Source organism: Juglans microcarpa x Juglans regia, chromosome 5S, assembly GCF_004785595.1.
Source record: "Juglans microcarpa x Juglans regia isolate MS1-56 chromosome 5S, Jm3101_v1.0, whole genome shotgun sequence".
NCBI classification, from domain to species: domain Eukaryota; kingdom Viridiplantae; phylum Streptophyta; class Magnoliopsida; order Fagales; family Juglandaceae; genus Juglans; species Juglans microcarpa x Juglans regia.
The window spans coordinates 1,333,320-1,361,111 of record NC_054603.1 but is presented as its reverse complement, the minus strand read 5'-3'; the positions used below and the strand labels follow the sequence as shown (position 1 = coordinate 1,361,111).

Genomic DNA, 27,792 nt, shown 5'->3' with positions numbered 1-27,792 from the left:
CAGTGCTCCGTGCTGCTGCTCCTCTCCGTTTGGCGCCGGTTGCGGTAAGTTCCTCTCTCTCGCTGTCTTCTTTCCGTCGTGCCGTAGCAAGTCCCTCGGCCGCCTCTGACTCTTATACACGCTCCAATTGCTGCGCTCCTACGGCACTGGTAAGCCATCCTCGTCCTCTTCGTCCGTCCGCTCTCTCCGTTTCACACTCCATCCCGTCGCTCTCTCTCTTGTACGCCGTCTCCCAGGCTCCTCCGCCTCACAGAGTCCAGTCGCACTCCACCTCGTCATCCGGCTCTCAGTTTGTCGCTGGTAATTTTCCTCTCGCTCCCCCTCGGCGTCTCGGCCTCTCTCTCATCTCCCCGTTTATTCGCAGCCGCCGCTCAAGCCCTTCACCACGAGCACGTCGTCCTTTCCTTCGCCACCAGTACGCCTCCATTTTTTGTCTCTTCTCTGTGCGCGAAGCCGACACCCATAGCGGCTCCATCACTAGTTTTTTTTTTTTTTTGTAATGCAGAAAGCAAAACCTAAAAAGTAGAATAATTTATTTCTTAGTTCCCCAAATTCCTACAGCAGGTGCCAAAAACCATAGGCTGCGCCGTTTAATTGTTTTTTTTAGCTTCTTTCTAGGGTAAACGGCTAGTTCAAATGACGCGTTCCTCAGCTTCATCAAAGAAACAGCAAAAGCGGGGAGTCGACTTTAAAGTAATAATCCATGCGTTAGCACAACATTTAATTTATTCATATTTTGTGTTAAATATTTAAACTCTCTAGAAGCTGATGTTATGACCTTTTTTGTTTGAAACTCGGCAGAAAATAAAGCGTAAGATTGGCCGGAAATTGCCCCCACCGAAGAATGCTACGAATACTGAAATTAAATCCAAAGGTATAGGCTAAGAGTCTTACTTGTACTTCTAATTGTTGTATTCAATGTGATTGTTGTCCTTACAAGATTGTGCAAGGAAAACCCACTAGTAATTTTCAGTTGTATATTGTGTTGGCATTATCAAGTGTTTCATTGAAACTTGGAGTCTTTGATAAGGTCTTTGATATTGTAGAACGAAGGAGCAACGGCGTTCCTTGAGAACTGCCTCTTAAAAGTTTCAATGAAACGCTTGATAATGCCAACACAAAATACAACTGACTGTGTCCTCTTCTTTTAGGACCTGGCAAAAAATATATTTGGGGGGGGGGGGGGGGGTGTGGTGCTTCTAATCTATCTTGTTAAACAATTATACTTTTGGTTGAGAGGAATAGAGAGGACCATAGAATTATTATTTTTTTGATAAGTTATTATTATTATTATTATTATTTTGATAAGTACTCGGAAGTTTTTATTGTAAACTCAAAAGGCATACCCCTGACACACTTGTCGTATACAAGAGGAATGCCTAATTACACTTTTTTACTTAGTAAAAAAAAAAAGTTTCTTTCCCCTTGAAACCAGCGAAGCATTTAGTGTTGTTCCAATGAGTGGTAAATGATCGATTTTATTGCCTAAAAGTTTTTTCATGTGGATTGTGTGCAGCAATTATTCTTCCTGAGCAGAGCGTAGCATCAGAAAAGCAAGGTTTAGCTGTGAACAAGAAAGGTTTGACTTTGAAAGAACTTCTTCAGCAAACATCCCACCACAATCCGAAAGTTCGTAGAGGTATTTTCTCCGTTTGAATAATTTCCCCATGCATTCAGAGGATGTTGAAAGTGCTTTGCAGAGCAATTCTATGTTTAGATATCAAGAAGGTAGGAAACAGAAGCCTTTGTGATATTGCTTTCCAATGAATGAAGTAAATACTCAGTCATCAAAGTATATATCAGTGTATGTATGTAATGGGATATATGCATTATACTCTTTCTAAACTTGTTATCTCGCTTTAGCTTCCACATTGAAGTTTTCTTATGCATTGAGTGGCAGTCTAGATGGTGTACTAAAACCTTGTTTCTCTTTGCAGATGCATTGATTGGTATTAGGGATTTATTCCTTAAACACCCAGCAGAGCTAACGTTGCATAAATATGCTGTCATAGAAAAATTGCGTGAACGTATCGGTGATGATGACAAAGTGGTTCGAGAAACACTGTATCAACTTTTTAAGACAGTAATATTCCCAAGCTGTAAAGAGGTAATTTCCTTTTCTTTCAATTTATAAATTCTAGGATTCTTTAATGTTCATTACACCAGTTCTCTATTTCTGTGACACTGTTTATCTCATTTTCCTGTACAGGACAATCAAGGGCTTTTCACTTCCTTAATCATGGCATATATATTTAATGCAATGACGCATTTATCAATTGACATTCGGCTCATGGCGTTCAAATTTCTTGACCTTGTTGTTGAAAATCATCCCCCATCCTTTTTGTTGTATGCTGAAAAGGTGTCTTACTTTGACTCTTTTGGTTAATGTTTGGAGTTGTTTCAGTGTAATTATAGTATTTGGCATATATCTCTTGAAAATTCTTCTCATTTTAGCTGTTTGAGAAGTCATGCTCATAATTTTGGGTCATTAAGTCTCTGGTATTTTGCCATGTCCAACCGAGATAAGGATTGTGGGTGGCAATTTGGTCAAATACCAAGCAAAACAAATGAACCAAAAAAAAAAAAAAAAAACAGAATTGAATATTCGTATTTCCCATTATTTATGGTTTTGTTTAAACCCTTGTTTTTGGCTGCTAATCATCCCAATTTCAAAGCAACTAGGTTGTTTCTTTTAAGTGTTATCATTCTTTATGGTTTTGGAAATCTATTAAATATTTTACTGCTTGCATCATCTACAGATTCTTCAAAGTTATGGGGATATTCTACGGAAGAATCAGTTCTATTTACATGACAAGGGCAAGCTCAAGAATGTTCTTGCTGGGTTGATGCGCTGCTTGTCACTGGTGCCATGTAATAAAAGAGAAGTTGACTCATGTGAAAATGTACCTTCTGAGTATCAATTGTGAATGCAACATTTATCTTGAGTGTTTTTTTATCTGTTGGCTATTCAATGTTGTGGTGCTTAGCAATTCAGCTGTATTTCATAATTGTATTTTGCTTTTGTAACTCTGGATGCAGTTGTATTTTATGAGTTTTTGTCATGATCTTGTCATCCTTTACCATTTTAAAAATCTTCATCTTTGTTATCTTTTACTGCTTAATCTTGTTGTACTAGTATCTTCTGTGCTTTTTACCATCATTGTCATGTCTTTATTCTTGTATTTGAGTACTTTGTCTTGTGTTTATATTGTGTCAAGTTCATTTCACATGTTTTTGTCTAGACAATGTAATTGGGTGGATTCTGTAATCAGGTTTTTAGTGCGTATAAATCTTTCTTTTTAGAAAGTGAATATCTAAATGACTGAGTTGATATGAAGGGTTAAGAAGATATTTCCTGTGTGTGATGGCCATATTTGGTTTTCCTCCACTGAAATATTAGTAGATAATAGATTCTGTTCTGTTACCTGGAACCTACCAACAAACTTTGATGTCTTTAGCTTCTACAAATTAGTTTTGTCCTTTCAAGTTCAGTAAATGTTTCACTCTAATTTATTTTGTGTGATACTTTTGTGTAGTCTCTTATGCCTTTTTTTGTTGTTATTGCCAATCTTTTTTTAATAACATCTTTCTTCATGTAATAGAACGATGCTGGACAAGGGATGTTACATGCTTTTGAACCTGACATGCCTGCAGAATCTGCTGGTATGTGAAAGCACCTTATACCAGACTTGTATGTAGATTTCTAACTTTGTTGATGTTAGCATTTAGTAATCGGGTCATGTCAAATACTTGTGTGAATCATAAAGATGGAATTACTTAATCCAGCACTAATGGTAGCACCAGTAATCAAGTCTTTCGTTGTTAAGATTTTTTCTTCACATTGAGAACTTGATATTATGGGGCATTTTACCAGCTTACATTCAATGATATCTCTCGCCTTAATAACTTTCATTTGTATCATTGTTTCGATTATGAGCTTTCAAGGCATTTTTCTTTCTTTATTATATATATGAAAAAGCCTATCTTTGGGGGTAAATAATAAGATATGAAAATGAAATTCACATCTGATTATTATTATGCTGTAAGTTCTGATGGTCCTGGCCTATGCTTGCTTTGTTTGTGTAGGGTTTCCTCTCATCGTCGAGAAACTAAAGGACCTCGTGCCAATTTTAGTTAATTGTTTCCAAGATTTCATTTCACTGGTTCATACAATGCCACTTCTCGATGTGCAATCATTTGATTGTCTTGTGGGTATACTTCAGAGCATAGATATTGCAATCAGATCTTTTATTTATGGGACTAGTAAGGGTAAGTCCGAATACGCACTTTCTCATGGAGAATCAGATGTGACAGTGCGGGATGAAGCTATCTCATCATTGTTAATGAAGAAGGTACTAGTAGTGTTCCCCCTCAGTCCAGCGCATCAGCTTTCAGAAAAGGTATGAGCTCAATAGAAGTTCTTAGATCATCACCTTTGCTCCCATGACAATGCATTCTTTTATCCTCTCTAATTTCACTGTTCTGGTTGGGTTTCCTTTCTTTTACATATGTTTCTGTGGTAATATTTGGCCTACCTCTTTACTTATAAAAAAATATTAGGCCTATCTCTTTTGACCTCAATTTTTTGTGGGTTAGAAGTTGTAATTTGAGTTTGTTTGGTTCTTTTTATTTCCTCTTGGCAGGATGTGGATAGATATTTTATCTTCAATGTTATGATTACGGGAATACTTTTGCAATTCAGTGAATGGATATGCCCTGCTGCTGGCGTAATGGAAAAATTTCTAGAATTTATAGAAAATGCGCTGCTTAGAAAGGTCTGTTCTTTTACCATTACGTTTCTACGATTTTAATGATGGACAAGCTTCACAAAGTTGTTTCTGTGTATTTATATAATCTACTTAAAGTGTTTGGTGAGGTGTGGTAATATAATCGAGAGGTTATGATGTGCAGGTATAACCATAAAAGCCTAATATTTTGTTTTGAGTAATTATTTAATTCTCATGCTATTAATTGGTAAAATCATAGAGAATATGTTTCGTACCAATTGTTGTTGACTAGCAACTGTTCATGTCAGAGAGTAATGTCCCAAACATAAAAAAGCATAATTTTTTCTTGTGTACTTGGCTATGCCTTCTTTTCTTATGAATAAAACTTCTTGACTACCTATTAAAAAAAGGAAAATTCTATACACTATACTGCTATCCCATTTTCATCCCACTACGTAAGATGTGGCACATTTATTACTATTGGATGATTCTTTATCATCCAATGGTGATAAATGTGTCACATCTTACGTAGTGAGATGAAAATGGGATAGCAGTATAGTGTATAGTATTACTCATTAAAAAAATTATAGCTTTTTATGACGAGGAACCTCACAGACCATGTAAAATGCAAGGTGTATTTTATCTGGTTAAACCTCTAACATGTGTAACATGTCCACATCATAGATTACGTAAATCTTCGTCTTTTACTGATGGGACATGGCCCTAGAAATTGATTTGCGGCCAAGGTTTGATCTTAGACGTGGGGGGAGCATAATCCTAAGACCAAGGCTCTTACCACTTAAGCCAACCCTTAGCTTAGGGGTTTAAAAGAAATTTTTTGCCACGCCTTTCTTCTTGTCAATCAAATTTATTTTATCTATATAAAAAAAAGAAATAGCACAATTAGAAATATATATGAATGCTGATATTGATTTTATGATTTCAAAAAGAAAAAAAAAAGAAAAGATTTTGGCGACCTATAAAAAATGATTTTGGTTGCTTATTATTTGTTACGAAGTATATAGGAGATAAAATATACAAACAAATTCGAAATATTCCCATATGTAATATTTGTGGGATTATATAGTATCATTTTCAGCATTTACTGGACCACAATCTCACTAACAGAGTTGGGAGTTTGATCAGTTGCATCTGTAATGCCTTCAACTTTTATTGGAGGAATTAACTTACTTTATGTAATTGTAAATCCTTTTTTGTCTCGACTCCCAGGACAAAAGTATGCTGATTATCTCGGAACTAAAATCCATTTCTTATGCAGTCTAATTCGTGTTTCCCCTTACTAAACCCTAATTGTCTGATATTTATATGGGCTTTTAACATGTTCTGATGTTTCTAATAAGATAATCATATTGTATGGATGAGTGAAATGCTTTCATTTTGTTTGACTGTATATAGTTTTGCAGATTTGTAGCGGAACACGATTTGGCAAAGCAGTATGGGAAAAGCATTTACTTTCCCTTCTTCCTTTCTTTCCGAAACTTCTTTTACAAGTGGTGAGCAATTGGAGGTCTCGTCTTCTTCAGGTCTGACTTGTGCTCTTAAGAGTTGAAAAATTACCAATTGCATGTGTTTGGAAAATTACATGTTGAATCTCTCTCTCTCTCCCCCCTCTTTATTTGATTGCCTATTCATGCACTTCGGTTGTCTTGTGATTCTTGATTTATCTGAAGATCTAGAGTTTCCGGAGAGAAACAAAAAACCCAATGATAATCTCAATATTAGTAACTATTTAATTGCAGGCGTTTACTAAAACTTTCAGGGATTGCCATCCTGAGTCTTCATTAAAACTGGCTTGCCTTTCTACAATTGAAGACATGCTTATTCCTGTAAGCTTGGCTTTTTACTCTTTGGCCGTAATTACTCTAATTTCTTAGATTGCACATCTCTCTCTCTCTCTCTCTCTCACACACACACACACACAACCCACCACAACCAATTTATTGTTCATATTCTCTGTACATCTTGTAGAAAGAAGATGGGCCGTGCCTTGATTCTAGTGATTCAGAAATATTAGACCATCAAATTGCTTGGATAAGAGAGCTTTCTCCATTGCTAATCCTGCTAGGTGATAAAAATCCATATTGTTCCCAGGTAATGATATAATTTACTTTATTAACACTTCTTAATGCTGCAATAAGGAAAATTTATTTAATTTGGAAAGCATTGCTAAGTTGAATATGTAGGTTTTTAGCACCACATATTTCAAGTAATCTCACCATTAATGTTTTTGTTTCTCATTACTGATCATTTCATGGGGGTACTTTTCCCCGCAAAATTGCAGGTTGCCTTGCGTCTGCAACTTCGCCTGGGCCAGTGTGCTCTGGTAAACTCTTCATTTGCATGGGAATACGAAAACATGCAATACTCATTACTAGAGTTTTACAGCACGTGCAGAGATGACGGTAGAAATCAGTTTGCTAAAGATAGTGTTTAGTCAATACGCCTTGGAGCATAATCATTTGGTTACTTATTCTTTTTTATTTTTGCAGGAGATATATACTATGGCCCTTTCATAAGGCTTCCTAAAAATTCTCAAGAACTCTCACTCTGCTCCTCTACTATTTCTCTAATTTGGATTCACCTTTGTTGAAGTCAATAGCTTCCTGTTGCCTGTGTAAGTACTAATTGTTTTATAATTGGAATCTCGATAATGCGATTTTAGGAATTTTTAATCTAGTAACCAGTTTTATTTGTTGCATCCTGAACTGGCTTTATTTCTTTCATGACTATTGCAGGTCCTGATTTGGAACCATTTATATTATTTCGAATTGTAGAGGTTCTGCATTCGGCATATGCCGCTGGACATATCAAAATTACTGACCATATCAGTTTCTTCATCACTTTGCTCTCACGTTTCAAAGTTTTTCCCGGTACCTTTGGAAGAATTTATTCTTTGGCAACCTCCTTTTTGTTTAGCATTTTAAGACAACGTCTGGCTCCCTACTCACCAGTCCAATTGTCATTTGTTTGTATTAATCTTATGCTTCTTTTCATATTTATCAGCAGACTTAAATAACTTCAATTCGGCATGTTTTACATCTCTCTTTTGCTAGCGAACTCATTAAGGGTTTGGAAATTGTTTTTTTCCCACAAATGTTGATTATCTTTGTCATTAGATAAATGTGTATTTTCTACTCATGCGGGGTTATCCAATCATAATTCATACATGTAACTGAAGTTATTAGAAGTAGTAGCAATGGCAACACACATCTAAAACTGCTTCGTATTAAGGTGTCTTAAGAATACATCTTTTTTAGGATGCTGCTACACTAGCAGAAGATGGTTTATGCTTCTCTAGGAAACTGTGCAATTTGTTTTTTACCTTGTAAAATGTCTAATATATTAATTTTTGGTATCTTTATATAGTTATAACACTAAGGCCCCGTTTGGATAGTGATATAAGATATTTTAGATGAAAGTTGAATAAAATATCATTAGAATATTATATTTTAATATTATTATTGTTTTAAGATTTGAAAAAGTTGAATTGTTTATTATATTTTGTGTGAGAATTTGGAGAAGTTGTAATGATGAGATGAGATGAGATGAGATGATATGAAACTGTTTTTGTATCCAAACGGGGCCTAAGTGCCTATCAATGAGTTCCAAGAAAGTGTTCGTTTTCGTCAAGGGTAGAGGTTTTTGAGAAGACAATGGAGGAGCTGAAAGTTTTTTTCCTTAAAACATTGTTCTCATGGGTGGGGGCCATTGTTTGTAACGGACTAATTGTCCAGACTTTTTACTATCAGTTGTAAACTCTAGTTAGGCATTTCTCATGTATACTCCCTATGTACTTGGGCTGTGCCTATTCTTATGAATAAAATCTCTTGATTACCGATAAAAAAAAAAAGATATTGAGTTGGTGTTAAGGGTACCCAGTTTGTTTACTTCATTCAGATTTATGATTGTTGCTTTATTTTAGTCTGAAAAGTGTTTTTTTTTTTTTCCCGTTGCAGAAAACATATATCCTGTTATACAGAATGACACAGAGATTGGAAACCGTGGAACATTTAAGTCAGTCACTAGTGTTGTTTGCTCAAACCTATCGCAGATGGGTGATACTTCTCTTGTTTTTTCAGATAGTAGAGAAAGTAACACTTGGACAGATGGTGAATTGAAAGCTTTCTTTATCCTGAAGCTTTTTATTTTGAGAAATGATAGTTGCAGTCATGAGTGCATAAGCGCAGTGTAATTACTTTGAAAAAAGTGAATAAATATGATACCCATATGGAAAAAATAATAATTTTTTTAATAGTGGATCCCACTCTTTTTCAAAGCGACTTCACGGCTCTTGCACAATCGCTCTTTTATTTTTCCTTTCATATTATTGCCTTACAAAGCTGAAACTTTTGGTGTCATATATATTTTTTTTCATTCATATAAAGTACATTTTGAACCCTTTTTTTACCCATATTTGCTTTTCCGTTGACTGGCTTTTAAGAAAGTTTCTGTATGTGATGTTTGTATCTCAGTTGCTGAAGCCCCCTCTAGACAACGCATGTGCTATGCTCAGAATGCTTGCTATACTGGATTCCAAACCCACAAGACTTTCTGAGCAGAGTATTAACACTCTAAGCAATTTCCTTTCGGGATACCTCATTGATGTTGTGCATGTAAGTAATTTCTCTTGTTTAAGATATGTGTCTGAATAGTTTGAAGCCTCCCTAATCAGAGGATTCTTGTATGCAAGTCTGTGCGGTCTTTGTTTATAGTGTTCTGTGTTCTCATGGAATGTGCAAAACTGAAATATGATTCCTTTTTTGTCTGGAAGGAGAATTATGCATATGCTGTTATCCCTATACTCTTCTATGTAAAGAGAGTAATCTCAACCATGTGCGGACTGAGTTTTAATTAATACATATCATTCACTGAACATGTATGCCATAAAAGCTATTTTCCGAGGGTTTTAGAGTTGCATGGTGCGGTGGGAATGAATTTGTGGACAGAAACCTACGAGGTTTTAATTATGATAAGTATCACCAAAAATAACTTATAAAAAAAATCCTGATAATTATTATATGAAAAGTCATGTAAAAGCATTTTGTTTCTGAGCCCCTTGGTGGAGATGAAAAGGGGAGGAGTTGGGGGGGTACATCTTGTGTCTATTGGAGCATTTTGAGTTTAATGCTGTATTATGGTATCTTGTTGTGGTAAATCTCATGATTGGCCTTGCCATTATGACGGTGATAACTAGATGCATTATGCAAGAGGAAAGTTAGATAATTTGATAATCCTTTATCAACCCCCCCCCCCCCCCCCCCCCCCCCCCCCCCCCCCCCCCCCCCCCCCCCCCCCCCCCCCCCCCCCAAAAGAAAAAAAAAAAAAAAAAGAAAAGAACGAAATCATTATTTTTCAATGGAAGACCAAAATGGAGGGGCTTGAAAGCGACTCTCTTTGTTGGGATGACTGCACTAGTGAAGATGGCACATTATGTCACGTTTTCTAGTCTGATTTATTCTATCCATGGACTTCAATAATGCCTTTTTCTTGTTCATTATTGAACATAAACACTGCAATGTCTATTTTGTCTGTGGATTTTTTTTCCCAAGAGCACAAAGCTTATTAGTGTTATTCTGCGTTTTGATTTTTTTTTCAAAGTTTTGATGATTCCTGTTAATATGTATGCCCTGTACAGTGCATTCCAGAAGATCATGACGAGCCCAATGTCTCCATTCCTATTCTCCGTTATTACCTCCTCCCTTGTTTTTTCTTGTTTGATAGAAGTCACAAACTTCTGGATCTCGTGCTGAGGATGATGGGGTCACTGATAACTGAAAGTAGTTCACTGCTTTTTTCGCCTGACTATATCCGATATGCAACAGACAGTTTAAGTAGAACAAATGCCATTGTTTCTGTCATTGTTTTGATGCACAGGGATGTTAAAGTTCATAAAATTCTCTCTGAACTGAAGGCAGAAACTCGCAATTTATTACAAAAAATACTCTCTTTACAGGTACAATTTTGCACCTCAAGCGTGAACTCTGCATGTAGTTCTTAAACATTACTAAATCATGCTGATAAAAGAAATTACTAATTCTTGTGATGATCCTGTAACATTTTGTATATTAAAACTGTCAAAGTCAATGTGACAGTATAACTAATGTGTGCATTTGTCTCTTTCACACGTATTAATGGAACCCCCCCTTTTGTGTGGGAACCATGATTTGCCAAGTGCACTATCGAGTCCTTTATGTAGATCATTCATGCCAAGTATCACATTTTGGTATCAATAGCCATTTTTTGCACTATGCACTGGATTTTGTGAAACTTAAAACAGAACTTTACATTGAGTGCTAGCTACATGGAGTCTCAATGCCTAAATTGGTTGAATTTGGTGCGACCCAGTACAGTAAATAATCATGAGATCCATGAACACATTGAAAACTTCTTTTTACCAGCAAGTTAGTATTGAATAGCTTAGCACCATTTTTCCACCATTAGATGCTATTTTTTGTCATGCAATTAGCTTTAAGATGCATGTTGATTGGATTTCTTGCATGTTATCTATTCAGTCTTCAGAGGAAATCAGCATGACCATAGAAGAAAGGCACAAAATACGGCGTGCCTTCGATAAACTAAAAGCTCTGACATCAGCCAATGGTCTGCCTGCATTGTAGGACGACGTTTGAGGATTAAAACCTTATCGTAGTAAGTTTCTTAACTTAATCAAGACTATTTTTTGCATACTATTAATCATTTAAATTTGCATTCTTTTATAACACGGTTCATGCCTTTTACATCTCTGCCAAATTTGTGCAATCAACTAGTTCTGACAATGTCAATAAATCTATCAAGCAAAGCATCTTCTGCGATTCAGCTTTATGGGAAACAAAAAATGGGGCATGGGCTAAACGTGTGTGAGTTCTCATCTATAGAATTAATAATATCTTCTTTCATTTCTTGCAGCAACACTTCATTTCCTTGAGGGAATTCGTAGGAATGATAACTGGACAAGGAGGATTGCATGAATACCGAGCTCTCACAATCGAATGTGCATCAGTTTTGGACAACCCACCTTGCCAGAGTTTTTCAGACCTGAGCAAGTCATACTCTAGGCGACGAAGTCCCTTGGTCTGTAGTTTTCAGTTATGTTGTAGATATCCACTCGGCTTCTCGATTTTCAGATGGAGAGATCAATTACAGTTGCAATCTGTTTTTTATTTTACAAGTCAATTAGTTGCAATCTTATCCCGGCATGTACTTAAAAAGTGTTTTTTTTTTTTTTTTGTTTTGCGAGTATAGATTTTTTTATGAGTGATTTTCCTGGTATTGTTAATCTATAAGATATACAATTTTGTAGTAGATAAATAATGCTTAATTTATTCTTAACCGTGAGGGACTATTTGCCATTTGGAATGGTAAAGAATTAAAGAATGTTATTCTACTTTTTTTAATGTTTATACTTCTTTGTTTGGAATAAGAAAATAATAGAGACAACTATTTTTACACAGGTTTAGGGTGATCAAGCTTCATGCAAGTAATTTTTTCTGAAAACAAATATCAATATTATTTACAAATTTTTTTGAAAACTCAGGGCTCGTTTGGATACATAAATTATCTCTTCTCCTTTCTTCATTTCAATTTTTTTAGATTTTTACTAAAATATAATAAATAATTCAAAATTTTTAAATAATAATAATATTAAAAAAAATATTAAAAAAATATTTTATTTAATTTATGTAAAATCATTTCAGTATTCAAACAAACTTCATCTCTCGCCCTAGATCCAAAATTACTTTTCTATTATTTGGTTGCAACCAAGGCTGCTTAACGCCTAACGGACCGAGCTTTCCAGGGTAAACGTCAAGTTGCACCATAACCCGAACCGGCCCAAAGCATTCGAAGTTTTAATAGGTACAGAAGGGCGGGAAATCACCTTGGCGGCCAAAAACACGAAATGCAAAAATTATAAAACAAAAACACGAAGAGACACCAGTCCAAAGAAGATGGCAAAAGGCATTTCTTCAAATGCAATCCAAGATCAGTTCCTTCTTCAAACCCTCTGCTTCTGTTGCTCCCAAATCCCCTATCTTTAGAGGCCACGGCCAGGACGACGAATTGACGATTTGGGAGAAGAAAGAACATCGGTTTTTCAATACGTACACTCGCAGAGCTCAAAAGTCACACAGGTGCGCTCTTTGTTTTTGGTCGATATGGTTTCGATCTTCCAAATTGACTTTTCACGCGTTGTGCTTGTTTAACTGGGCTTAGCCTTTTTGTTTGGCTGCTGAGATAGAAAATACTTTGTCACATCGCCTCGTTTTCTGGGAATTTAAATACTAACAATTGGCAATTAAGTTATGCAGTTGGTTGGTGATTTTAATATCCGAGGTTTTCTTGAAGAAGTTAAAAAAAGAAAAACTAACATGCACATTAATTTCCTCCGTTTCTAGCGTCAGTGAAACGCTCAAGAAACCCATTTGCGATAACTCATGTTTCAAGCCGGAATCAAAAGCGTCTGGAAGACCAATTAACAATAAGAAGAGAAGCTATGCGCAGTTCCATTTAGATTTGGGTCAGTCTGATTTCAACCTCCACACATGCTCCACATGTGGGATAAATTACTCTCCTGGAGAGAGAGACGATGAGAAGGCTCACAAGGCATTTCATAAGGACTATACGCATGGGATCCCATTCAAGGTATATCGCTAAACGCCTGAATCCTATGTATTTATTTGGCATTGGAGTACTTTGGGAATACAGTGAAAATGATGGTCCAGTACCAAAAATCGTAAAGACACCACAGTATATTGTAGATATTTCCTATAGTATTCTAAGATTCCGTATGCTTCAGCGTTCTCTTCGTTATATTGAGAACTTAACATTACAGGGTTGGTGTAATGAAAGGCTCGTTCCTATGCCGTATACTGAAGGGGGCCGAATAATTTTGGTGTTAGATTGTGATCCTCCTGTTTATAAGAACAAGGTTCGTACGTATTTACTTTTTGATATTTAGAAATAGATAGATAAGATGGTTTACAATTTGTTAGTTTAAATTGATGGGATTGAAAATGGATATCTGTTCGGTTAACGTTCTTGGAGTATTGAATCGGGCATTATTGTACTTGCAGGTTGAGGAAGTGGTAAAGATGATGGAAATTGAGCTTGGAAGCGGATGGACATTCCATAAGAGCTGTCAGGTGGTCAGCAATGCTTTTTATTTGGATGTTTTTTCCCGGTTCTTGCACAAAATTTTTATCGATTTTCTGTTCAGATTCCCTGTCATTGATGATATATGCATGAGTTTTTTGTAGGCATCTTGAATAACCCGCATATATGAAGATCTCTAGATCGATCCATGTAGCTCTGAGATGGCAAAATGTTTTATTGGTTTTCCGTATGCATTAGCTTCTCACCTCTGATTTTCACTCTCTAAAGTTGAACAATGCATGAGGTGTTGACTACATTTCTTTGTATTCCCACATAAATAATGACAGGTATATCTATTTATTTCCTCCCGAAGGATTGCTGGATGTCTAATTGCAGAACCGATAAAACAAGCATTCAAACTTTCATCACGCTCAGAGAATGGGGGATGTGATGGTACCTCTATTAAGAGAATAGAAAGCCAGAAATCAGCTACCCTCCAATTTGGGGTTATTAGTTTGAAAAGGGAAGTCAATAAAAAAGCCCCTTCCTTTGCTTGTTCTGTGGCGTTGGATGGGAATCTTGGAGCAATTATTTGCGAAAGGGAAGCTGTCCCTGCTGTTTGTGGAATCAGAGCCATTTGGGTCACTCCGTCTAACAGAAGAAAACACATAGCGAGCCAATTACTGGATGCTGTGAGGTTAGTTCGCATGCATTTTTCGATTTAAAAGCTACAAAGTATAGCATATAATCGAACATTTCCTTCACATATGGGAAAATCACATCAACAAAGTGAAAGTAGAGCTAGATCATTAAAAAAAAAAAATTAGATCTAGACATCTTAATTACAATTATGGATATGATTTGCCAAGTTCTTCGAGTACAATGTGGTTTAGGCAGTAGATAGAAAATCTGTCTCCCTTTTCTTTGGTGGATATATTAGGTTTCTTTAAGAGCTTCACTTTATTATGATTATGATTATGATTATTATTACTATAAAGAAAAGCCTTGAATTGCCTGAGTTTCTTTCCCTAATAGGAAGATGAAGCCTTTAATCCTTTTTCTCACGTACTCCTTGAATTGGAAGACTGGAGTCTGGACTGATTGTTGCCAATGTGTTTCACATAGAACATTCTCACTTATTTTTGTGCGTATTGCAGGAAAAGTTTCTGCATGGGATTTGTCCTTGAACGCTCTCAGCTGGCATTCTCCCAGCCAACCTCAGCTGGAAACATGTTGGCATTTAGGTATTTTGGCACTCGATCTTTCTTGGTTTATAAAACCAACAATCTGGACTCGTAGGGGGCTCTTCAATTGTTTGTTTTTACAGATGAGATAAGATGAGTTGAATTGAATATAGATTAATGTTAAAATTTTAATAAAATATTGTTAGAATATATTTTTTTAATATTATTTTTGTTTTAAAATTTTAAAAAAATTGAATTGTTTATTTTATTTTATATAGAAAATTGAAAAAATTATAATAATTAGATAAGATAAGATTAAATGAATTAAAAAAATTGTGAAAACAAACTATAACTGTTGAATTTTTGTTCCAAAAAAAGCTTAAGCCAATATGATAAATAGTGATTCAATTTGAATCTTTACCTGTCACCTGGTCACATCATGTCAATTTATTACCTTTTTAATTCACACGTGAGGGCGTTAGGACATTAAAAAAATTAAGAAAAATGATTAAATTTACTCGTGGAAACTAAGGAAACCCACAAAAAGCAGAGTAATTTTTTAGATTTCAGATAATCATTCAACTTCTTCTATAATCAACGATTATCAGCTGGTTGGCCAAATTGTAAACTTTGGGTGTTGTTAGAATTGTTTCTTCAGTGTATGTGGGCGAAAGATATGTGTTCAAGCATTGCGTTGACGCCGTCGAGGACCTATGTAAAGTTAATATACATGTAATCTAATACACATTGCAAGTAAACTTGAGTTCCGTTTGGTTTGAAAGTTTTTTTTTTTTTTGAGAAAATCTTGAGGATTTTGCGAAAGTGACAAGATCGACAAAAAGGAAAAAAGTTTGGGTGGCAGGCGGCACTACAGCCGAATCCTCACTGATTCTCCGGACAGGGCAAACTGTTTTGTTTTTTTTTTTTTTTTCATATCCTTAAATTAAAAAAATTTACAACATAGAATATTTTCTTAATTACTAAACAAAAAAAACAAAAAAAAGTAAAAATGCTCGAAAAGGTAAGATACACTAGAAGAAAAGTTCTATCTTTGAGCTATCTTTTAATTTTCTGGGAAATTAAATTTGATTTTTGTATTGTGTGAAAAACCGACGTAAATAAATAGACTGATTTTTAAGGATATTTAACGAAGAGCCGAAGTTTTTTTTTAAAGAAAAACATTACTTTTATCTCCTACTTTATTGTTCAAAGTGACTGCTTGATTTTTTATTATTATTATTATTTAATGATTAAAAAAGTAATTTTAAATATATTAATATTTTTTTATTTTTTAAAAATATTTAAATATATTAAAAAAAAAAAAAAAAAAAAAAAAAAAAAAACAAGTGAGCGGACTGTTCCGACTCTTTTTTAAATTCCGAACCAGAAACAATGCTGCCGGGTACAAGCGGAGCGTGCAAACGGCATCTAAACGGTAGAATGAAAAAATAAAACAAAAAGTGAAAAAGAAAAGCTTTTCTGCTTCGGATCAGCCAAAATAGATTTTGAGTACGATAGATATAAGTTTTAAATAAATAAATTTTATATAAAATAATAAATTTTATTAATAAATAATAATTTTTTTTATATTATTTTAAAATAGAGTCCACCTTTTTCATAAAAACTTATACGAGATTTATCTGTTTAGGATTTTTACAAATCATTTCTCGTAGATTTTTTTTCCCTCTTCCTCCCTCTCGCCCGTTCCTCTCTCCCTCGCCCCTGCGTAGACCATCCTCTCCAATGTTGCCCAGCACCCTGTCGCCATTTATTAACGTATTGAGCAAAATAGAAATTAATCATTTTTTTTAAATCTCAAAAATCTTGAATGAATGTTCAAGTGTCCAAGAAAAAACTCTTAACTGACAGCAATCAAATCCCTTTCCCATGTACAGGTGAAGAAAAAACAACGAAAAATTTTTTATGGGTGACGACGTGCACATGTCCGTAAATGTGTGAGGCCTATCAAGAACAACACCACCCTTGGATCTCAAACTCCGATCATCATCGCTGGAGCTGCTGCTAATACCGACAGTAGAACTCCAAAGAACTGGTTCCGAAGAGCATCGCTTCAAAATCTCTTGCTTTTGTTTTTCAATGTTGTGCGATGCACGTTTTTTTGGTTATAGAGGTCGTAATTTGACTTTTCTTCCATATGAAAAAGATTCAGATCTGTTAAAAGTGTGAGTCCGACGAGTTGGGAGAGGTCGGTTGGAGGAGAAAGGAGAGGGATCGGTCAGTCGATCGGAGGCGAGGAGAAGGAAATAGAACGAAATTTCTAAAGAGAGAGAGAACGAAAGTTAAAAAAGAGGAAAATGAAAACACTGACATGGATACGCCGATTGCAAGCCGTTTACACCCTGTGTTTGCAAGTAGCATTTTTCATTCGGATAAGGCAAAATACCCGTCGTTTTTACTTGTCCTGCATGAACACAATTTCACATCGAGATCGATGTCCTATTCCTAATTCTATTAGGCAATGAAATTGTATTTCACTTCGGAAATCTCCCCACCTCTTGACATTATATATATATATATATATATACATATTCTCCGTTTCCAACTAAAATCCAACCAGTCCTCGTACTCCTTATATAAACTCATCTGCCTCTTTACCATGCACCTTGCTATCTCTGTTACGACTTAGAATTTAGAAACCCTTTGTGCATCGCTCCAATCTCTGTTACTATTTAGAAGTTAGAAACCCTTTTGTGCATTGTTCCAATCTTGCTGGAGTCCAAAGCAAATACGCCTTGCACCTTCTCGAGAATGGCGATCACCAACTCTATCTACTTCCCTGTCGTTTTCTTTGAAGGACACTGCCAGGCCAACGTCGGGGAAGTCGACTTTCGCCCGTCGCTGGAATTTGAGAAATTTCGATGGGTCATAAACTGCGTGCTCGAAATCCCTCCGCGCCGGTTATCGCTCTACATCCTCGTGAAGCACCGCTCAAGGAAGTCGAAGACCCTCCAGAGGATCCCCATAACCAGAAGGTCTGATTTCGCAGCGTTTTCCCGACATCTTATCGAGTTTGGAGAGAGCTTTCAAACCATCGCGAGCTGCATGACTGGAATCCCTCCGCGCCTGTTAACAGTATACCTCGCCGTGAAGTACCGGTCGAAGGCTCTCCTGAAGATTTCCATAACTGGAAGCTGGTACGAGAAGCAGGCCGCAAGGGAGTTGCAGATGGAGAGAGAGAGGTATTTAGTCGATGATATGGGTCTGAGCGGGTTTTGTCTGGGGGATGAAGAGATCAATGGCAATGTGGACGAAGATGGCCGGGTTGGTGGAAAAGATGTCGTGGAGTGTGAGGAATGTATCCGAGCCAAGGAACTGGGGAGTGAGGCTGAGTTGGTTATTTTCGTTCGAGGTTTAGCTTTAGCGTACGTGTAGATCAAGGATCAGGAAGGAGGATGACATTTAGAGTAGAGATAATTTGATTATTTGATGTGGCGTACGTGGTATATATACGCTTTTGTAATTAATTTACTGTTTCCAATTGGTCATTGATCGATGAATAAATCAAAGGAAATTTTATGAAATTTGTATGTCGCTCTCCTCCCTCTAATTATTGGTGTTTTTGGTTACATACAACATTAAATTCATCGAATTACGGCTTCTTGGCTTGTGGTCTGTTATACTCGCCACCTTGAATATCCACGTACCACGTGTGCATAATATAGCTAGACACATGGACCCGCACGCTGGCGATCCCTTTATAACGACTTCCGTCCTCTGTATTTCGACAGAGAATCCCCTAAGCAACGGAAACTGATCATACACTTTTTTTTTTTTTTGACGTTTTCGCATTTTCGTTTAATGCTGTACATGATTTTCTCACTGACCAAACAAAGTGACAGAAAGTGAGGGAAAATTCGGTGAGAAAAGAAAAATGGGGGTTCAACAGGCAATGGAGGCCCTGAGCGAAAGAGCAGCGTCCATAAGAGAGTCGCTGCAGAAGAGCGAGACCATCACGGACAACATGGTCTCCATTCTCGGCTCCTTCGATCACCGCCTCTCCGCCCTCGAAACCGCAATGCGTCCTACTCAAGTACACTTTTCCTCTTTCCTGTTTCGTAGCCGAGGAAAAAAGAGAAAAATTCCATTACACACGAACAGAAAATGATATAAATGCCTGGGAATTTTACGTTTTATACGTTTTTTTTTACATGATTGAAAACGATTAAGAGGTTCGCTGCACTTAAAAGAAATGGTTTTTACGTTCACTCTCTCTCTCTCTCTCTCACACACACACACACACACACACACACAATGGACCTAATGTAATGAGATCAACCCGATGATTGTTTTGGAAAAACTAAATTTAGAGCTCAAAATCTGTTTTTGTTCATTTCTTTGTTTTCGAAATTTCTTTTAATGGCTGTGGCAGATACGAACGCATTCGATACGAAGGGCTCATGAAAATATTGACAAGACATTGAAGGCTGCAGAGGTTATATTGGGGAAATTCGACCTCACGCGCAAGGTTGGTCACTTTTATTGTTTTTGAGTTAGTGAGAAGTGTAGTTAGTGGAAATAAACAATTTGAGTATTTGACAATAGCAAGTCAGTCATTTTCTCTGGGCGTGTTTGGTCTTATTTATATGATTTTTGGAACGTAGTGCTGAGGAATGTTTTACGGGAAATAAAAGTTTATTTAAATAGGGTAAATAAAAATACAGAAGTGCAAAAGGAAGCACTCTGGAAGACAAAAGTTTTTCACTACTATTCACACAGAATACTTCAATCCAAACGCTAGATCGCAACTTGGAGCTACAGTATTAGAAGAGGGGAACCTCCTTAAGATAACTCAGAATAATCAAAAAAAGAAAAGAAAAAGAGTACTCTTTTTAGTTAATGGTTGTTATCAAATATAAGGGCAATCCTCTTTTTAGTTAAAGCGTATATCGTCCGTTTTCTCCTCATTAAGTGTTAAAGCAGTGTGCTGTTGAGCTAATGTTTAATTGTGTTAAGTTCGTAGGATCCATGGTTGTTTTTAATAAGGGAAAAAAAGACAAATTTTGGCAGTTAATATTTATTGATGGCAGCTTTGAGGGGGTAAGGATGTAATTATCTAGACTGGTATAAGATCATCGTTTTTCTCTTCTTTTAAAGTATAAGTTTTTTTTCTTTTCTAGCTTTTGATGAAACAAAACAATGTTACCATGCAGTGTTCCTAACATATAGTTCTGATTCATAATGCTGATTTTAAGTTTGATGTGTCATATAGGCAGAGGGCCAGAGGCTGATTTTAAGTTCTTTTGATGCTGATTAATTACCATGTCATGCCATACTTTTTAATATGTAGTTCTGATTGACAATGCTGGTTTTAAGTTCAATACAAATATGTAGGCAGAGGCTAAGATTCTCAGAGGACCACATGAGGACCTTGAAAGCTACCTAGAAGCAATTAATCAGCTGAGAAGCATTGTTCGGTTTTTCAGCAGCAACAAAAGTTTTAAAAGTAGTGGTGGCATCCTTAACCAAACAAATACCTTGCTTGCAAAAGCCATTTCAAAACTTGAAGACGAGTTCAGACAGCTGTTAACAAATTACAGGTTTATTTTTTCTTTGATGTCTACTACTGTATTAATTTTATCTTACGAAGCGGACTAATTATTACTATTTTTTTTTATACGTAATTCACATTTCTTAGTACCTCCCTGTTTTTTCAATTCCCAGCTAATGTTGTTCTAATCATGTTAGAAACTCCACTAGTTAGTAGTTACATTATTTACCCTTTCTACCTTGTTTCTTTGTAGTGTTGGGGGGATAACTGGTGGTGAAATGTTTATGCTTGAACTGGTAAAGGATGAAGTTAATGGAAATTAACCTGCAAAATGTTGTTTTGTTCTGTTATCTTGTTTATAACCTTTTTCGTTAAGAAAGAGGCAAGTTTGTAACACCAAAGAAAACCATCTTTACTGTTCTGCACAAAACAAATCTTAGTGCTTCTTAAGATTCGATAATACTCCTTCAGAATATTGATGAAACTTTACAAAATGAGAGTATCTATCCATTTAACGTTTCTTATTGATGTTAAATTTTAGTTCATTGTTTTTTCTAAGTATGAGCTTACGTTTGTTAGCCCATTTGAGGGAATTTAGAAGTGTTCATCTCATTTGGATATATGCCATTTCTAAATTTCTCATCTACTGCAGGACAAAAGGAGTTATTAATGGACAACTTTAATAATGTTGACTTGTACTATTTATCGGGCATTTTTGGTTACTTTTAAATCAGTAAAGAAAACAAGAGTACACATTGTTTCCCCTTTTGTTTCCTGTGCATGATGCAGCAAGCCTGTGGAACCTGATCGTCTTTTCGATTGTCTTCCAAACTCTCTGCGGCCATCATCAGAACCCGGACACCAAGGTGATGCCAGCAGTAAGTCTCACGCTGAGCACCAAAAATGCTTAGAAACTGCTGTTTACAAAACTCCAACTCTTATTCCGCCGAGGGTTTTGCCACTTCTGCATGATCTAGCCCAACAAATGGTTCAAGCTGCGAATCAACAACAGCTATTTAGAACTTACAGGTGATTGAATATATTTATTTGTTCAATCTTTTCTGCTTAATCTGTGGCTGTGCCCTTGCTCAACACTTTTGGTTACTCACTTTTCCATCTTCACTCTGGAGATCATTCAGTTCATAAACATTCTACAATAATGGTTAGCAGAATTGCCATCACATTTAAGTTAAATATGTTACATTTTCAAGCCTTGTGCCTGATTTTCATGATTCTCTGCATTTCTCATGTTAAGTTGTGGATGCTCCCAAAGGGTGTGCCAATGCCATACCTATGGAATGGTAGAGGCAAATAAAGTTTTTTGCAGGACTTAAGTTGCTATACCTTTCTTCAGACGTATAATACATATTTCCTTTTGAATCCCTACTTAAAAAATAAATAGGGGCAGCTTTTTCTTTTATATAAGGGGTGATATGTGTTTTTTTTTTTTGCTACCCTTCCTTTTCTGTCTTTATTTTTGTTATTTTCTAATATGGTTTAATTGATGACAATCATATTTTATTTCCAAAAACCAGGGATACTCGGGCTCCTGTTTTGGAACAGAGTCTCAGGAAACTAGGAGTGGAGAGACTTACGAAAGATGATGTGCAGAAAATGCAGTGGGAGGCTTTGGAGGCAAAGATTGGGAACTGGATCCACTACATGAGGATTGCTGTAAGGACTTACTTGTGGCTGAATTGGTACTGTTGTTTTTCCAACTATATAATAATGCATGAAACAGGTCAAACTGCTCTTCACTGGGGAAAAGAAAGTCTGCGATCAAATATTCGATGGCATGGATTCTCTCAGGGATCAGTGTTTTGCTGATGTCACTGCGAATAGTGTGTCTGTGCTTCTCAGTTTTGGAGAAGCCATTGCCAAAAGCAAGAGATCGCCTGAAAAGTTGTTTGTTCTTTTGGACATGTATGAGATAATGAGAGAACTCCAGCCAGAGGTAAATTCTTCTATACAGATCACTGACAGGAAACTAAATCCTGTTAGATTTTAGCATGTGAAATTTATTTAGTTCAAGTATTGATTTGCATACGTAAAAAGGTTTCCCTCATAATTTAAGATTGTACACATGAGTCTTATTGCTTTTTTTCTTCACCAACATCTTCTCACTTCTGGTTAAACATTGTTTTGCTTCAATCCTAATAAGAGCTTGCACGATTTATTCCAAATTTTTGCCAGGCTAGTGGTGAACAATATGGTTCGATTTTTAAAAACTTGAATATAGAAGAGGATCAGGAGGACTCTTGTGGAGATGACAAAAAATCTAAATGAAAATCGGTGTTGGCGACTAGAACTCAAAATGATTCATCCTCAAAATTCTTCTTTTCTTTTATGAATTCATGGTCAAGTACATACACGTGCGCACATACACAACCTGAGCGCTTTTTTATCAGGTTTTGGCTCACTTGTTGAAATAAAAAGCTATGTTAAGATGCTGATGGTATTACAAAATAAACATATGCGGATTGGTCTTTTTTCTGACTTAAGTAAAACTGACATATTTACTCTTTATTACATCTGTGTGTGTGTGTGTGTGTTGGACGCGGGGTGGAGCAGATTGGAACACTTTTCGGAAGTAATCATTGCATTGAAACGCGGGAATCTGCACTGAGTTTGACAAAGCGGCTAGCTCAGACTGCCCAGGAGACCTTCGGTGATTTTGAAGAAGCGGTTGAAAAAGACGCAACAAAAACTGCTGTACTTGATGGAACTGTCCACCCTTTGACCAGCTATGTGATAAATTACGTGAAATTTCTGTTTGAGTGAGTTTTAATTCCTCTTCTTTCCACTTCCTGCTACTGGTTTCGAGAGGCTTCCCCCCAAAAGAAATGCTTTATTGAGGACCGATTTTTCTTATTGATGGATTTCTTATGCGGTCTTGAGTTATGGTAGTTGGTGGACACTCATAGCACTTGGTACAATCTTTTGCATTAATGGTTTAGTATAAGTCATCATGTACAGCAGAACAGGTATCCATCTCTAATTTTTTGTTGTAGTGGTGGTGACTGTATCCGAGACAAGTTTCCTACCTACTTGTTTTACCCGTACTGTTTCTATAAGATTTCTTTTGTTTTTTTAATTGGCTTGTTTCTATACAGTTTCACTTTGGTAACTCTTCAAATCGTTTCTTGTATGTTCTATGGGGACCATTTTTGTTCCATCGGCCCCTTTTCCAGCTTCTTGGTTCTTTTGCGGTTGTCTTTGGTCAATGTTGTGAGAAACCGTGGTCAAACGAAATGCATGACTGTTGGGTATTTTTGTGCACAGCTACCAATCCACATTGAAGCAGCTTTTTCAGGAGTTCAGTGATGCTGATCCTGAAGCTCAGTTGGCTTCTCTAACGACAAGGATTATGCAGGCTCTCCAGAATAACCTGGATGGGAAATCCAAGCAGTACAAAGATCCTGCATTGACACAATTGTTTCTTATGAACAACATTCACTACATAGTGAGATCGGTTCGGAGGTTAGTTATATATTTAGCTTGCTCTATTAGTTGGCAATGATCCTCTCTTCATGTTAAGTACGCACAATTCTAAAAGTTCACAGGTCAGAGGCAAAGGACTTGTTGGGGGATGACTGGGTGCAGATACAGCGGAGGATTGTTCAGCAGCATGCAAATCAGTATAAAAGGGTTTCTTGGGCAAAGGTTTTGCTTCTTTAATCAAACTTGTTGCATCAGAATCTGTTTGCTTTTCCCTGAAAATTCTTGAAGCTGGACCTGGAGACATTTATTGTCATGCTAGATATCTACGGAACTTTCCCATTTACATCTTTATTTTATTTTGGCTGTTCAAGCATTATATGGTTTTGGTTATGCCAAGGACATGATAAGTAAGTAATACTTTATGTACTGGCAGCATATATCCTCTTGAAAGTCCTGCAAATTGAAGTTCTGTTTCTTTCTTTTTTAAAGTATTATTATTATTTGACTTTTAACTGTACTTCACCGCTCACAGGTGCTAGAAATGTTTATCGAAGATTATACTTGATAATTTGATAAGGAAAGTTAGTCGAAGATCTAACTCAGCTGCTATATGTGCTGCTGTTTTTTGATCCTCAGATTCTTCAATGTCTCACCGTTCAGGGATCTAGTCCATCAGGTGGGGGTGGCCCAGTTGGAGGTGATGTAGGTGGCAGTGGCCTTTCCAGAGCAGTGGTGAAGGACAGGTTCAAGACCTTCAATACCCAATTTGAAGAGCTACATCAAAGGCAATCTCAGTGGACAGTTCCCGATAGTGAGCTGCGAGAGTCTCTGAGGCTGGCTGTTGCTGAAGTCCTCTTGCCTGCTTTTAGATCTTTCCTTAGACGTTACGGGCACGTTCCTCGTACTTTTTAATTTCCTCCTAATTTTTTTATGTTTTGGTTTATAAAAAAAAATGTGTTTTTGTGTTATAGGCCTATGATAGAGAATGGAAAGAACCCTCAGAAGTACATAAGGTTCACTCCGGAAGATCTTGAACGCATGCTGGGTGAATTTTTTGAGAGTAAGACCTGGAATGAACAAAAGCGATAAACAGCTGATATGACTTCTATTTTCGATTACAAAGTAATTTTATACCATATAATAAATAGCTTAATGATATTCTTTGTTCGGTGACGAGATCATCTAATAATATTAAGGGCATATTCATGTCCCTTTTAACGTCGTCTGTTCCTCTTTTTCTTTTTTGTCTTCTTCTTTAAATTCTGTTGTAATCTCATGCTCATCTCTTTGTACAGTGTATTCTTCTGTCATAATCGAGAGTTATTAATAAAATTAGAGTACCGTACTTTTCTTTAAAAAAAAAAAAAACTTCTTAAATTCTATTAGGAGCAAAATATTGTAAGAATCTCAATCCGTTAATCGGTTCTGTACTTATAATTAGTGAGATCGAGTTACCTCTTGCGACAATTCTAGTACTATTTATAGACTAACATTATATATGGACTCGATGAACATCCCTTGCAAATTACCATAATCATGTTTGCATACTCATTAACTATCTGTTCTAAATATTTTTTGTAATTTAAATTAGAGTAATGCTATATATAGTCGTGAAATACGTAAGCGTCATGCAATCGCTTTAAAAAAAAGTAGAGTCTAATATTAAAAAATTAATTTTTTTATATAGATATCATATTTATTCACTTTTTTCAAAATTATTGCGCGGTCCTTATACTCACGATTGCAAGTTAACTATCATTTTTCTTTAAATTATATAAATTCTATAATATTTATTGTTACGATCCGTAGACAAGGTCAACTTTCGTGCTAAAGATTGTTGAGTCTACGCGTTTAGGATGGATAATGTACATTAAGTTTAGTATTGCCGCGCGTCTAGGATAAACACGAGTCCAGCTCAAGTTTATCATTGAATTACCTTTTATATTGTTCGCAAACAACTCACTAATTATTTGAGGGGGTTCATAAATTGATTAATTCTGATTTGTATTTTATTTTTATATATAAATTTTGACAAACAAACTTTCAGTTTTTTTTATTTTTTATCTTTATACAGTTTATATATATCAGTAATTATATTTATAAGGATTTAAGTAACATTTGTATTATTAGGAATATAAACGATTTCCTTTTTATCTCCTTAAATATTTAAAGATATTCTCATTATAAATATAAAGATAATATTTAAAAAAATTAATAAATATTAAATTCTTTGGATTTATATGAGTGAACTTGAGTTATATATGAATATATGTATCGTTTAATAATCCATCATAATTTTATATTCGTAAATTCATTTAATAAATGAATCGAGACAAGTTCAAATTTGACCTAACTTATTCTAGAGGAGTAATCTTGCTTATTTACAACCTTATATGTTACATTTATAATTTGTTATGCTAAATGTAGAAAATGAACATATTTTTCGCACAATTAATTTGATTGAATTTAACTATATAACAGAATTTAATTAGAAATTTCTATTAAAAATCAAATACCGTTGCGTCAATATCAAAGGATGTGTCTATGTACCAACTCGATCGCAAGTAAAAGATTATAGGGATTTACGCGTTTTGTAATTCTCATTTATTGTTTTCTTTTCCTTTTCCCTACGAGGACTTACCCTTCATTTTGTGTAAAAATTCTTAGGGACGAAGGAGAAACGAGAGAACCCTCATGGCTTCTACGCCCGAAGACCACCCCAAGCAAGATCCTGGTCAGTTCTCGGAAGAGAATCAGGACAAACCTCCGGCTGCTTCCAGCGATAAACCCCCACAGTCGACGAAGTATCCACCGGCTATGGGGTACCCATACCTGAACATACATGGGCAACCTGGCTATCTGCCGCAGCCCGGTTACCCTCCAATCGCTAACAATGCTGCCTACCCTTATGATCTACAGCCACCGCCAGCAGAGTGTTACCGCACCCAATTAGACTGTACCTCGAACTCATGCACAGGCTTCTTTCGCGGCTGTTTAGCGGCCTTACTTGTATTTGTCTTCCTTTCGTTCCTGTCCAATCTGGTCAGTTGGTTCTTAGTACATCCAGAAATCCCAGTTTTCTTTGTTGACAAGTTCTCCGTTAGCAGTTTCAACGTCTCCGATGATGTCGCTGTGACGGGCATTTGGGAAGCCGACATTACTGTTCAAAATCCCAACCACAAACTGAAAATTTACTCTAATCGGATTGACAATTACGTGTTTTACGAGGATGAAGTATTAACGTCGTCCTCGCTTGAGCGGCGTATGTTCCTGGATTCAAAGGCACAAGACTCGTTTCACGTGAGGCTATCCAGGAATAACACGCATGATGAAGACATGCTGCCTAAGTCGATAGAAAACGCCATGGAACAGGAGTACCAGGACAACGGCTGGGTGAGCTTTAGTTTTAGGATGCTGGCTTGGACAACCCTCGAATATGGATCATGGTGGAGGAGTCTGAAAACAGTGGAAGTTCTCTGTGATAATCTGAAAGTTGGTTTTGTGGGTGCCACAGGCAATGTAAAGTTTCGTGCAGATCAGCCACGGCGGTGCGCAGTTTATGTGTGACAATTCTAAGTGGTGAATGTGTGTGTGTTATAACATATATTGCCTTCTCATCACCTTATGCTTAAAAGAGTGCCCGTCTGATTGCAAAGAAAGCATAGCAAGGAAATGGAAAAGTTGGAATAGCTAGGGGTCGACAACGTTGTTAATTATCTGAGATCATTCCTTTTTGTTTTTCTTGCGATTAAAATTTATCACCTTATTGGCTTCGGTTTTTATTTTTAATTCAATCCTAATTACCTTGCCATTAAGATTT

The 27,792-nt window shown here is 36.2% G+C and overlaps 4 protein-coding genes across 6 annotated transcripts; all 4 read left to right on the top strand.

The window, feature by feature from the left end:
- The first annotated feature begins 25 nt into the window (after positions 1 to 25).
- Positions 26 to 12,111, top strand: LOC121267825. The gene is given in 23 exon segments (XM_041171907.1): positions 26 to 149; positions 619 to 693; positions 802 to 874; positions 1,517 to 1,639; positions 1,938 to 2,107; positions 2,210 to 2,359; positions 2,760 to 2,903; positions 3,603 to 3,663; positions 4,087 to 4,400; positions 4,644 to 4,775; positions 6,152 to 6,271; positions 6,488 to 6,574; positions 6,717 to 6,839; positions 7,030 to 7,150; positions 7,238 to 7,297; positions 7,300 to 7,362; positions 7,484 to 7,618; positions 8,705 to 8,820; positions 8,822 to 8,857; positions 9,221 to 9,361; positions 10,384 to 10,701; positions 11,261 to 11,396; positions 11,655 to 12,111. Coding segments are annotated over 21 exon segments (2,649 nt in total). The 5' UTR covers positions 26 to 149; positions 619 to 636; the 3' UTR covers positions 11,366 to 11,396; positions 11,655 to 12,111.
- A 521-nt stretch (positions 12,112 to 12,632) lies between these two features.
- LOC121267827 (protein CHROMOSOME TRANSMISSION FIDELITY 7-like) lies at positions 12,633 to 15,156 on the top strand. 2 transcript variants are annotated; one of them, XM_041171911.1, is made up of 6 exons: positions 12,633 to 12,877; positions 13,148 to 13,388; positions 13,579 to 13,674; positions 13,820 to 13,888; positions 14,186 to 14,535; positions 14,996 to 15,156. In XM_041171911.1, exons 1-6 carry the CDS (start codon positions 12,717 to 12,719, stop codon positions 15,135 to 15,137), a joined length of 1,059 nt encoding a protein of 352 aa, XP_041027845.1. In that variant the 5' UTR covers positions 12,633 to 12,716; the 3' UTR covers positions 15,138 to 15,156. The 2 variants fall into 2 exon arrangements, with proteins under 2 accessions (XP_041027845.1, XP_041027844.1); XM_041171910.1 differs by having other exon boundaries at positions 12,634 to 12,877; positions 13,142 to 13,388.
- A 3,613-nt stretch (positions 15,157 to 18,769) lies between these two features.
- On the top strand, positions 18,770 to 25,193 carry LOC121267826 (exocyst complex component EXO70A1-like). 2 transcript variants are annotated; one of them, XM_041171908.1, is made up of 11 exons: positions 18,770 to 19,073; positions 19,413 to 19,508; positions 20,375 to 20,580; positions 21,321 to 21,560; positions 22,067 to 22,205; positions 22,273 to 22,485; positions 23,103 to 23,308; positions 23,814 to 24,011; positions 24,095 to 24,194; positions 24,609 to 24,862; positions 24,944 to 25,193. In XM_041171908.1, the coding sequence occupies exons 1-11, from the start codon at positions 18,915 to 18,917 to the stop codon at positions 25,059 to 25,061; spliced, it is 1,929 nt and encodes a 642-aa protein (XP_041027842.1). In that variant the 5' UTR covers positions 18,770 to 18,914; the 3' UTR covers positions 25,062 to 25,193. The 2 variants fall into 2 exon arrangements, with proteins under 2 accessions (XP_041027842.1, XP_041027843.1); XM_041171909.1 differs by having other exon boundaries at positions 18,788 to 19,073; positions 24,633 to 24,862.
- Positions 25,194 to 26,666: 1,473 nt separating this feature from the next.
- Positions 26,667 to 27,539, top strand: LOC121267919. Its single transcript, XM_041172021.1, has one exon. The coding sequence runs from the start codon at positions 26,667 to 26,669 to the stop codon at positions 27,537 to 27,539; it is 873 nt and encodes a 290-aa protein (XP_041027955.1).
- The last annotated feature ends 253 nt before the right edge of the window (positions 27,540 to 27,792 follow it).